General features: G+C 47.8%; 1 protein-coding gene across 2 annotated transcripts in view; it reads right to left on the bottom strand.

The window, feature by feature from the left end:
* LOC144155130 (uncharacterized) overlaps positions 1–12,959 on the bottom strand; it is an 87,243-nt gene that overhangs the window by 53,779 nt on the left and 20,505 nt on the right. For both annotated transcript variants that reach the window (XM_077686389.1, XM_077686390.1), the window contains exon 7: positions 4,359–4,570. In XM_077686389.1, the coding sequence (XP_077542515.1) occupies positions 4,359–4,570 (212 nt within the window). The remainder of the gene's footprint in view (positions 1–4,358; positions 4,571–12,959) is intronic.

The following is a 12,959-nucleotide window of genomic DNA, read 5'->3' as shown; positions in this document are numbered from 1 at the left end:
ATGCCCGCATCCGCGATTGCACGCCAGTGGCAGCTTCTGCCTCAGCCAGAAAGCAACTCACGCCGCGTGAGGCAGTGGGAGGAGCCTGACAACTTTCGCCAATCGAGAGGCGCGCACCCTATGGCGGGAGCTTCAAAGCGCTCGGGGATGCCGGCTGGCCTTGCCAGAGACAATTAGGGTAAGCACCCCGGAAGATATGTGATGGGCACTTTCCCAAGTGGTGCGTATGACGTTTTACAGTGCAAATTTTGCTTACATTATCAGCTTTTTTTCCCGCACCAACAACTTCGTTTGCCCCTTATGTTGTGCTTCAGCGAGCGATTAAAAGCAGTCACTGGAGCTACCCGCATTGTGAGGGTTGTCTACGCGGCTGCGTCAGTGCACTTGTGGTTTGCGAGGCATGTTCTTGCGGGCAGAAAACACTCCATGCGGTTCACGCTGATGCCCGTGTAGACGATTAAGCTGCGACAGAAACAGAAACAGTGCGCCAGTCGTGTATGTCCGCCACATTTTCGTTTGCAAGAACCACTTCACGTGATTAACACTTCATTTTAACCATGAATTTCAGTGTAGTGAAATTTAAATGTAACGAAGTAAATTATGCATTTTACGACTTCATTACATCAAGGTTTGACTGTAATACATTTCCCTTCCATGTGGAAGCAATTTTTAAACCAATCATGAAAACCAGAGACCATCATAGTTGTGAAGAAAGATGGTGCCTTGATGAGTGCTGCACTCCAATGCATTGCGAGTTCTGGACTAGGATGTTCCGCAGCTAAGCCACCGCCCTTTTCCTTTTTGCACATCTGGACATCGAGCTGCCACACCATGAGTTGTCGGACATCAGCTTGCATTTTGCCATCGCGTCCACTGCTCAAGTGACAAGAAACTGCGAGAGCGCTCATCGAAGACAAAGCAACAACAAAAAATAAATTTGAAGCCACAACTGAGATTTTGCAAAACCTTCTAGAAGCAGCTGATGCGAAAAAGTTGAAATGAACAGTGTGCCCAAGGTTTTAAGCGGTGCTAATTTCAGTGATGGTAAATAAAGAATGGTCGAAAGGCAGGTTGCATATGTGGCTTGGTTTATGCATGTTTTGATTATAGTGCAACACAGCTTATAGCGGGAATATTTGCGGCTCCCATGACAAGTACTAGAAGCGGTCTACACTCCACTTTGAATTTGGCAATACAAATTTTGTATTAAACACATTACTTTTTGTGAAGAATTTATGCAGCTTCATTCCGATACATCATACTGTCTAATCCCGCTACAACGAATTCCGCTTCAACAAAATTTCCGCTGCAACGAAATATTTCCAATTCACCGTCAGCTAGCCATAGAAGTCAATACAACGAAGTCCCCGCCACAATGAACCATTTGTTTGGCTTTCTTTCGCTTCAACGAAATTTTCGCTCATTGTGACTGGGTTCGAACACTTTTCACAACAAAATAAGCATAACGCCAGCTATCTGCAACTTTTTATACATTTAAGGCGCTTAGTTTCTCCGAAAACGTGCGCCGCGTGCCCACACCACCACCTAAAACAAAAACACTCATATGTGGACGCCATCGTTCGCTGGTGATAACGATGTGGCTGGCCGTCTTTACATGAGGCGCAGACCCAGCGGGCCCGGTTCGCCAAGCTGGAGCTACAGCCAATCCGTATCCAGTTGAAATCGCGCGAATGTGTTCTGCTGCTGGCGCGGCGCCGTCATGTGTGCGTTGTGAGCAGCTGTCATTGCAGTTTTCCTTCTACAATTCTTTAAAGTCAAACGCAAAAATAATGTTTTCATGTTTAGTCTTGAACCCGCGTCAGCCTATCTTAGACACGAGCGCGCGCTGGCGATGAAATGCAAGTGCACGGGGCTTGCCTGCCAAGGTCAGTTGCCGCTGTGCCTAGTGAGAGAATAACTCCATAGAGGATAAGATAACGGCACCTCTCCTGCCTGCCACAAGCGAGAGGGGGGCTTCCGACGGCCGAGCAGTGCTAGGAATAAGCTTGGTAGATATGCCTTGTTGTGCAGTAATATGTTTAGCGACTCCCCACCTCCCGTAACGCGCTCTTTACATGCAGGCAAAAACAGATAACCATTCGTACGTTTCTTATCCAAATAAGCACGGCACAATTGCGCATCAATCCTTTTTCTAAACATTGCATTATGCTGTCAATGATTCGGATACAATGATTCTGATAATATACGGGGCTATTTTCTTTCCCTTCCGAGGTGTATTGGGGCAGATTTCGCCTCAACGAATTTCCGCTTCAACTAAATTTTTTGCGCGTCCTGTCAATTTTGTTGTAGCAGGATTCGACTGTATTACATTTTCAGAAAAGCCGAATAATTTCTGGGAAAAATATTGTTTACTGAAACTCACAAAAAAAGGGTGTTTTTCCCATGGTGCATACAGAATGTGCCCTGAAATCATGCTTCAGCAAAATAAAAACTCAATTTTACACAGAAATTCTGACTCCCTAGCAGTAAGAAAGTTCAGTGCGTTTTTAAACCCAACAGTTAGAACAATTGACCACGCAACCCAATTTTAGGAACTTTTCGAAACAAAATACAGTCGAACACTGATATATCGAACTCCAAGGGGATCGCGAAAGAATTCGATATATCGATAATTCGATATATAAAATACGCCTATCTGAAGATTATCTGACAACTCCGCACATCACTGAGAGTTTTCTGAAGTCGTGGAAAACGGTAGTTTACCGTTTTGACCTTCAAAGCACGGAAAATCCGAACCGCAGCGTGATGAGCACCGCACTTTATTTATCATTGAAATGTCTTTGAGCTTCGCTTGTTTTTTTCTCCTGCGTCGTAAAGTTCGCCAAATTGTCTTCAAGATTACAAACACGCACAAATGAGAAAATCAACGCTGTACACTATGCCACAACAGAGGCGAATAACGCTGACGTAACCTCGGCTGCAGTAGGCGGTTGGGAACGTTGTCAGGCACTGAGTGCCGTTATCTTCAGTATCCGAACCGAACACCTCCCCCATCTAAAGGCGTGCAACGAAGTCGCTTTGCACCCGACACGCTGCGGAATAGCCGGGGCGGGTTGTGTTGCATTCGCCTTTACGTCAACGTTGATGCGTGCATCGCCCTCAAAACTACTGCGAGGAATTCCGAACGCCTTTTCAACCAACATCTTTTCAGCAGCCTGCACCCGACGAATTCCCGCCTTCGTTGCCCCGAAATGAATTCCTTGAACAAAACAAACATACAACGCCGCATCAGTCCCCCTGCACGAGCCACCAAACCGCTCAATCACAGAAAAAGAGTGCCTCCGGTCAATTTCTTTTGCTCCTTTATGTCCTTTCGCTCCAGCCACTATCCGCGTTCTAGCTATCATGGAGCTGCCCCTCGTGCTAGCGTGAAAACAGCTGTTGAAGGCCATCGAAGCGACATAATGCCGCGGACGCCGCCTCTGTCTCACCAAGCCAGGCAGCTCTTGCGATGAGTCAACATTATCATGAACTCCACCCCATCAGAGGAAGCAAACTTTCAGGGGCACCTTCGGCGCGGAATTCGATATATCGAATTTGCCCGTGATCAGGAGTTCGATACACGCGCACAACAGCCCTATACTTTTGCATGGGATTTTCAAGGGGATGCTTGCACTGCTCGATATAGACAATAATTCGATATATCCGTGTTCGATATATCCGTGTTCAACTGTAGTGCCAAAAAGTAAAAAAATTGAAAAATATATATTAAGCGCAAACAAAAACAAAACAAGTGTAAAGAAGACATGGGAACACCCCTGAAAGTAAAAACACTAACAGTAGCTGGAAGACATGCCGCAGTATATCAGCAAGCTGCTAATGCTCAATCCCATGAACATTAGTTGTAACTCAAACTCAAATGTGGGGATTGTACAACAGCTATGACCTAAGAAATGTGCTTTACTTACAGGCTCCAAATTACTTCGACTACACAAGCTCTTTCACACGCCCAGAAATTTTGGTAATTATGAACAGCCACACACAGTTGCCATAATGCCGCATATACAGTGACTGCGTGATAGGTACATCTATGCAAAAGTTGCCTTCAGCTACTGAAAAATGCAGGATGTGAAAAGTTTGCAACAACATGCTCATGCCTAGACTACAACAGTAATTTCAAGGCTGAAAACACCAAGTGCATTTCAGAAAACATGCCTGCATTGAACAGACCCTTCACGAGACATCCAGATTACAAACCAATGTAATAATCATACCATCAGAGTTTTTAAGTATATTCATGAAGTCAATAAAAAGTTACGTGAGAAATCGTGCGCTACGCATTAGAAGTAACCAAACAAGGACAGAATTATGAGGATCTAGCCACATCCACGCCGTACCTCGGCACGGTCGAGCCGTTTCGTCGGTGGTGTCTTCTTCAGCCACCGTGTCCACCATGGCTTTCAGGTCCCTGCTCAGCATCGTGCTGAGCTCTTCAAAGTAGTCGGCATTCTCGGCAGCACACGGTCCTTCCTTTGACCACTTGACTCGCAGCACCAACTTCTGGGACTCAGGAAGCCGGTCTTCCAGCTGGGCCCTCACCAGGTTGTACCTGGCACACCAATTGCATTGGGGAAGGAAAGGGGGGGGGGGGGAGGGTTCATCAGACAACCACCACAATTCACGGAACAGGCTTGGCAACTGATCATTATATTGCACGAGCAACAGATGGGACGTGTTAACAAAATTTTCACAGCAATCAATTTATTTTTGAGTCGCTCTGAAACCAGAGGAAGCGATAGGGGAGCAGAGAATGACAGGGTGGAGATACTGCGCAGAGAGCTTTCGGAACGCTGGCCACGTTTTCATGAAAACAAGTAGAAGCACAGAGCACCAGCTGTCGCTGCCTCGATGGGTCTCGCAACTCCTGCAACCTTTTATGCACATTTAAAATCAATTCTGCAGCCAGTATGGCCAGCAAAGGGGAAGGAATGGAAATGATGGCGGCAAAAGGCCAATGCTGGAAGGCAACAAAAGGAGCGATGGGCAGCCAATACCGCTATTACAGCGAACAAATGTGACCACTGAGATGCTAAACACGGCACTCTGAACAAGGGCAGACCTCTGAAGCCAGAGCAAGGCATGCGCATTGACTCAAGTGTCAAGTTCACGAGGGAGAGGGACAAGTTGCTCACGCATTGCATTCTTAAAGATCTACCAAGGGATCATAAAATAATATTTTAGACCAATTGATCACAATATTATTTCGTTGAATGCAAGCTACGGCCTAGCACAACTGTCATTATGACACTATGACTTAGGAAATGACCAGCGACACAAAACGTTTTTTTTATCATGTAATTTCACCTCCTTTCATTCATTAAATAACAAAAGAAAAAGCAGGAATGGATGTATAAACCATTCGGTAATGGTGAAAACAGTAATGCCTCATTACAATGCCCTTGAGGGGACCAGGAAAAAATACTCCTCATTTTCAAAACACCGCTTATTTAGAAACACGACAAATAGCCATAATAACTAAATTAACCGAAGTAGAACATTGTGCACTTCTAACAGGCTTATCTTTCAACACAATCATCTGACAAAATTTGCAGAATTAGGCACCGTAACTTCATTTAATGTTGTATGCGACTTTTTTTTGTCTGCTGAGCTTGGCAGTACTTTTTTTTTTACATATCCATCTCCTTGCATACTGGTTTTTTTCTTTTTATCTAATATCGTTCATGTATCCCGTAGCCACAGCCACTCGATCTCCCCTCTTTAGGTCCGGCCTGACGAATGCTCCTCTCCGCCTGTGAGAGCGATACTTCCCTTTCACTCCGCTGCGTCACCTGTGGTGCTCACCATCGGCGATACGGCAGCGGTTCAGAAACGAAAGCAGCCACAGTGGAATGAAAGCAGCGGAAAGGTCCTTGATAGGTGGTTCAGATAAATGAGAAGAATACATAATGTGTCATTTTCCCGTACTGGATGTGGCACAACATGCTGTAGTGTGTTATCATTGGACGTGACTTCAAGCATGGCCATATTTGTCTGGTGGTTGTCTGTGACAATGCAAATAATGAAGAACGCGCCTCTTCAACAATTTTCAGCACATTGAGGGTCAGGTTACGCAGCCAGTCATGTTCCAGGTTCATGGTAATAAATACCCTACGGGGATAACGTAAGCCGCGGAAAGCCCGCCAGGACAAAGCAAAGAAGCCTCTTGGCTATTTCAGTGGCGCACCGGTTCGAGCTTCAGAGAGAGTATCAACGATCCTAAAATTTCTGTCAACTTGACGACCATTAATTACTCTTTGCTGTATGGACATTTCGCCCATAATGAGGCTGCAGTATGGCTCTTTTCCTGACCGCAAGCTTTGTCTCTCCACTTGGAGTTGTAAGGCTGGTTACGCCAGCCTTTCCTGTAGATACGACGAATTTTCGTAGCATGCCTCGACACAGCACCTTCAGCAGTTTTCTCCCCCCCCCACGATTGGAAACTTTATAAGATCACCTTCCACAACACACATTACCACAGTGTGGGCTCCTGCCAATTCGGCAGGCCTTATAAAAGTTGATAACTTGTTTCACGACAAATTCGGCATTCCTATCTCCTCCTTGCGCTGCTTCCGAAAGGGCCTTTAGAGCTTGCACAGCATAGTTGTCACCATATTGCTGAACTTTTTCTCTGAATTCATCACAGGTTTGCAGAAGTTTTTGCAAGCACTCATTTAGCCTCTGCACTTGCACTTGAAGGCGGTGTGCGTTTCTTTTTGTTAATCGACCAGATTTAGGGGGAATCCCCAAGGTGGAGTAAGTTTCTATGAATTAAAGTTGAAAAAAAATTCGTCCTGGTCCAGACCGGGACGAATTTTTCTTCAACTTCGAAGTTTCTGAGAAAGCTGTATAGCTTTCCTTTGTAGCCGTATGGCTGCATTCAGGTGGATGTCAAACTTTCATTCATAGTTTCTTTTCATCTTTGCAATATATCCAACCAGGTCAAATGTTGTCTGGCATACTTCCGTTTTTAATCCACTTTCCAAGTGTTCCGCACCATCAGCCTGTCGCCCGAAGCTATGTTTTCTTGCGGCTGGTATCTAGTGTGTGCGCATTCGGCCTCGGGGTTTTTCTAGGCAAGGATGTTTCGCTTTTCTGGCACTAACTAAACTTTTTGCCATTCCCCTGAATTTCTCGCTTGCGTGCACGCGTTACATGGCGCGCAAAGCAGAGTTTTGGCTTGTGGGGGCCCGTGTTCCCCTACGCCTCGCCTGCACATGTTTTCGCGAGCTGGGAGCCGCCATTTTGGGCAGCCCGCGCGTCACGTCAGTCATGACCTCTTCGTGACCCCGTGCGCGCGCCGAACCGGCTCGCCGCAAACGTGTGCGCGAGAGCGCGGGGGAAGGAGGACCAGTTTGCCACCTTCCTTCGCGCCACCCTCTCCCCGACCTGGGGAAGATCTGCTCTCCCCCCGAGCCTACCTGCGGGATGCGCGAATGTTCCGCGGGGACTCTGCCGAAAGATTCTGCCCTGATTGGTCACCTCGGGATGCCTCCCCTGCTCCCGCGGCCGTGATGACGGATATCGAGGTCTGAGCCCAGCGGCTTGAGCGAGCGACAGGAGCCACTGTCTCCCCGCGAGCGATAGTCGTGTTGTCTGGTGTATGCCCTGTATCTGCCAGGCAATAAAGCCTCATTTTGGATTGCCGGAGCCTGTCTACCGCATGTGAGTACTCGAACCCGGGCGCGAGTCTTCGGATTCCGCAGGGCTAGTGTACGGCGCGTAGCGTTCTCTAGCAAAGCTAGCCGGGGTCCTCTGCTATCCCGTACGTTAGCCCACAGGCTCCTTGGAGCGCGATGGCCACACGTAGGTTGGTATGGGCCTCATGCGCTAGTATGGTGCAGCCACTGATCTGCTGTGTTCCGCGCCCCCTTGCGGACAACGAAGACATAACTTCTGAATTCTGCAAGCAGGCAACGTCCTATAGCGTCTCGTTCGGCAGTGTACGAATATCAGCACAAGAAAGAAAGAATGGGCGCTATTTTTTTGCAATGCGATACAAACAGCCAAACGGTACTTCATTAAAGAGAAAAGGTTTCGCAAGGGTAACAGGAAAGTGATTCATCAAAACAAAATCGGTGGTATGCAAGTGTGGGTCTATTTCCGCGCCGTATGAACACGCTGCCATTTCGCAACGGCTTCAACTGAAAACCAGCGACGTCGCCCAAATAAAAAATAAAAATAAAAAGGCATAAACTGGCGAGCCCACTTACGAAAAGAAAGAGTAGTGCAGGAGCGTGTGGGAATTGCGGAGCTCCGCCATCTTGCCTATCCCTCTCGGCCCGCCGCGGAGGCGAGAGGGGTGGTACCTCTCTCTTCGCGGTCGCGCGCTTCCCCCTCCGGGAGGATACCCGTGAGAGCGAGGGGGCGCGGCCGACCCCCTCACGTGACAGGTTTGGCCGGAAGCTCCGGCGGGCTGGTCCGAGGCGAGCGACGGAGGTAGGCTCTCTTGGGACATGAACCATCGTCGGGAGCGGCCGTAAGTACGACTCGCTCCTTTTTGGCCTTCCTTTGTCCGCCCTCGCGCCTGTCTCTCCCGCCCGGCTAAGGTGGTCGGCGGTGTAGAACGACGCGCCCGACGTCTCCTTTATTGCATTGCAATAAACGTCGGAGTGGGCGAATTCTGTGTCCTGTGTTCCTTGCTGTTCGCTGCCGATACGCCAAGTTGGTGATCCGCGGCGGTGTTCAGTGGAGCTAGCCTTGCGGCCGGATCTCGAGGATCGAGCTAGGCCGCCGTTAGAACCCTGGTCCCCACAAGCGTGCGTGTGTGTGTGTGCATCACCTCCTGGAAGCTACAATGTATGTGTGAGAGAGATGCCGCGATCGCTCTACCAATGGAGACACTCCTGTGCTCTTGTTCTGTGGGGCCCCTCAACCCCACTAAAGCATTAAATTATGGCGCGATGTTCCAGCGGTGCCGGCAACGATTTGGTATGTTTGGCTTTAGCCTTTAGGTCCTTGTCAGGGCATAATTGGCATAACTGTCATCATTTGGCGGACAGCTCAGTAAAGAGAAGACCGGCGACGCGACTTTCACGGGGCTTGCAGAAGAGAATTTCTCCTGCGTAAACTCCACTGCGCCTTGTACGTGTCAGGAAGTGATTTGAGGCCCACAATGTGTGTGAAATTGCAGCGAAAGGTTCGTGTGTATTGCGACACCAAGGATATGCGGCTTCAAGAGCCCGAAGATTCCGGTAGAGTGTACTAGAAGTTTTAGTACACTCTAACTCAGGTTTGAAGAGGCAGGTATTTGAAAATGCAACTGCTCGACTAAACTTTACCTCAAACTGCTGAAACTACGATGAGTTCGTTGGATGGGCTCAGAAAAATATTGCAATATTTTTTAGGTGCTTTCATGGGTTTATAAACGCGCATTTAATATGCAAATACTTTTGGACGTAGATGAGCGGGAGGAAGCTTTCATGAAAGCCTCTAGACATTTATTTACCTTGTTGTTTATCGCTCGACATAGACACAGGCACTGATATGGTAGAGCGCACAACAGGAGCTATAATTGTGCACAAATGGTTCCTCTAGTATTCGGAGTGCCAATAAAAAAAAGACCATTTGGAACAACGGAGATTGTTTCAAAGCTGATAGAGTTGTACGTGATGTTCGTGTAACTACATGCCAGCTTGAATAGCTGTGCCCGTGCATATTAGCTTTGTCAGCAAAAATATTTTGCGTGACAAGCTCCACTTGAGCTCGTTTCCTTTCACCTACTGTGGCAGAAACGTAACTACAAGTTGTACAGGAACATATGTTTGAGATATTTGAGAGTCATTTCAATAACACTGTAGATGTGAGCCTCCGAATTGTGGCTGGTGTGTGTCCATCTGTTTATTGTGTCACTGTGTAGCACAAACAGTTACGTTTCTAATGTTTTTATTGTAAAGCTTTCTTCATATTTTGCTGGTATGACTATGTACAATGGCAGCATGCATACCCGTGGGATGCTCCCTCTACTTTCTGATGCATGCACAGCTATACTGACACCAAAGACTATTTGAGGAGCTACAAAAATAAGCACTCGTTCCGTTTTGTTGGATACGCGACATTTTTATGCAGCGGTCTTATGCCAAGTAGCGTGCGGATACGCAAATGCACCTATGGATCTGTTCTTTTTATTTCTTTTTGGGTACTATGTGCTTTGTGCACGCCGGTGTCGCAGGCAGCTGATTCGTGTACTGTCGTCTGCTTTTATTGGAGAAGGGGGACATTCTAAAATATTTCAGCTTGTATTCCCACACAACTCGTCAGCGGAATGTTTCTATGAATATAAAAACTGTGAATGTAATAAAACGTGGTAATTGTTGTATATTAATTTAGCGGTTGTTGTTTAAATTGAGCCCCATAGCAAACTGCTGTATGTGTTTATTTTGTTCTTTAGAAAAAATTCCACCGCCACCACCAGGTGATGCCACATGTTCACTCGAAACTGCAGTGCATGAGGTCCATAGGACGGAAAATGAGTTGGCGAAGCTGTTGGAAGCAGCAACTTGCATTTCATTGCCAGATTGTAATCGCCTCCGGTGAGGGAAGCGGACACGACGGTCTTGGAGATCGGCTGCTACTGGCTGCCCCTATCACTCTCATCGGGAAATGTTCCACAGCCAGGCATTCTGGGGGTTTTCTTTGGATGCCAGCTCATGGTAGCACAGTTCCGGGATTCATGAGGCATTCGACTTACAAAGAGGCATGCAACAATTTTTTAGGCATCGCGTGCAGTGCAATTCATCCACAGGCTGGCAACAGCAGTCACGAAAAAAAAAATATCGAGGTTACAGGCTGACCAGTTGATGGCAGGGTAAAAGTGCCACAAGGTAGTAAAAATACACCTTTGAACGAGGCGGTGCAAGTAGGTGCACAGCACTTTCTTTATCAATAAGCAGCACCCCCCCTTCCACTGTGGCCCGTGAGTCAACTTCTCCTTTCACGCGAGTTCTTTTGTTAATGAGGCGAATCAGCAGGCCACACCAAAAGGGGGGAGATGGAGTGTCCGTGCCATAACCAACATCCTGAGCAAAGAAAAAGCTTTTTGCCCCCTTTTTGGAAGCAGCTAATGCCCTAAGTTAGGCTTATAGTATACCTGTTGCTAACCCACAGCAACTAATGTAAGGAGATATTTATTATATGCATGTGTCTACATTCCACAGATTGAGTGCAGCCTGCCAAATGAAATAAAAAAAAGGCATCTGAGGGGTCCGCCAATTCCTTATTGTACGATGCTGCATCTTGCACGTTTTCTTTTTCTTTTTTGTCAAATGCTGACAGCAGTGTGAAAAGCCAACTTTGCTACAAAGTACATAGGTAGAGTCATGCACAATTGAAACACGAACCACGGAACACACGGCCGAAGATACCGGTGCCGTAACCTAGCAGCGGCCGTGGAAAACACACGGACGTGCGCAGTTGAGATGTCGGGAGAGAGGGTGCGTGTCCCACTGCGATATGCTACCCTCCCCTCGCTCCCACGCTTGCCTTGTCGCCATGCCGCAAGAGCGCTGCAAGCGCTGCAAGCACTGCAAGTACTACCGCCGCCGCAGTTGAGGGTGTTACTCGTGCTGAGAGCAATGCGGCACGTAATCACCTGAAGCAGCAACCAGTGCTTGCTAAACGCGTGCACACTCTCGAAAGGTATACTGTACAGTTCATCATGCTTTCTTGAGGAAAGCCAGTGCACAGAAATAGAGACAAAAAAAAGCCTGCCACCTAACTTCTGTGGTGCAGGGGTTCGAAGAATGAGCTGGCCACCAAGAACACGCCTTTGATGCAGTCATGGCTGAGTCATTTCGCGGATTCGGTGCTTGTAGCAAACAGTAAAAAATTCCCCGCATTTCCCCGAGGGGAAGAATGTGAAAGTGCGAATGCACGAGTTGAATTTGCGCGGTTCGGTGATGTTCGCGAAAGAGAGATCACACACACACACACAACTACAAAGAAAGAAAGATGCACTTATTCACAGACACCTATTTGTGTTGTCGTTGTACTTGATTGCTAGAGCGGTTCTCAGCTTTGAAATTTCGTGTCAGTACTCCTTTAACCAGGTGCATTAGCCCTTCTCACGCCCGATTCTTGGCCAATCCCCCACGTGGGTATGTGCCATGTCAGCGGCCAGGCAGCGCGCGCCCATCTCCCCCCGTTGCCAAGGAAGACGAGGAGATTCCTGGCCAATCCCCCACGTGGGTATGTGCCATGTCAGCGGCCAGGCCCCATCTCCACGTGCGCGGACATCGCCGGTGGACGCAGGTTCAGGGTCGCTTAAGAAGTGCATTGCATATACTACCATAATTTGTCTCCAATGGTATATATTAACTGCAAGCATTGCGTGGGCTGGATAATTAATGGCAGAATTGTAATATTCACAAAAATGAGGAAGTTAGGCAGCTCCAACCATTCTATAGGCCAGTTGCCCTTGCGCAACAATGTTAGTGGCCTTTTTTTTTTTTTCCCGCAGGCACCTTATTGCTTGTAGAACCTGAGCGGGCAGCACTGAATTTTGGGCGGGACCCAGGTGTCCGCAAGTTATTGCACCACACATGCAAAGCTATGTTGGCAATGTGACGCCGGCAGACAGGGAGCGGGTGCTCGGGTGCACCAAGCGCGTAACACCCGCAGTTATCTTGTGCCGCATCGCTAACAGCTGCTATCAGCGCTCCTGCAGAGTGGCGACAAGGCAAGCATGGGAGCGAGGAGGGGGCAACATATCGCAGTGGGACACGCACCCTCGCTCCCAACACCTCAACTGCGCATGTCCCTGTCTTTTCCACGACCGCTGCCAGGTGACGACACCGGTACCTTCGGCCGTGCGTTGCGCAGTTGTATTTCAATTGTACATGACTGCACATCCTTCTGGCTTTTGCCCACAACCCATGATATTAAACTGGTATTTTCACATAGCACTAAGGTAAAAAAAAAAAAAAAAAAAAAAAGCCAGGACA

The sequence above is a fragment of the Haemaphysalis longicornis genome, unplaced genomic scaffold (assembly GCF_048455015.1).
Source record: "Haemaphysalis longicornis isolate Haplotype H1 unplaced genomic scaffold, Haemaphysalis longicornis Haplotype H1 scaffold_1, whole genome shotgun sequence".
NCBI lineage: Eukaryota > Metazoa > Arthropoda > Arachnida > Ixodida > Ixodidae > Haemaphysalis > Haemaphysalis longicornis.
Note: the sequence above shows the minus strand (reverse complement) of the source record. Positions and strands in the feature narration are given on the sequence as shown.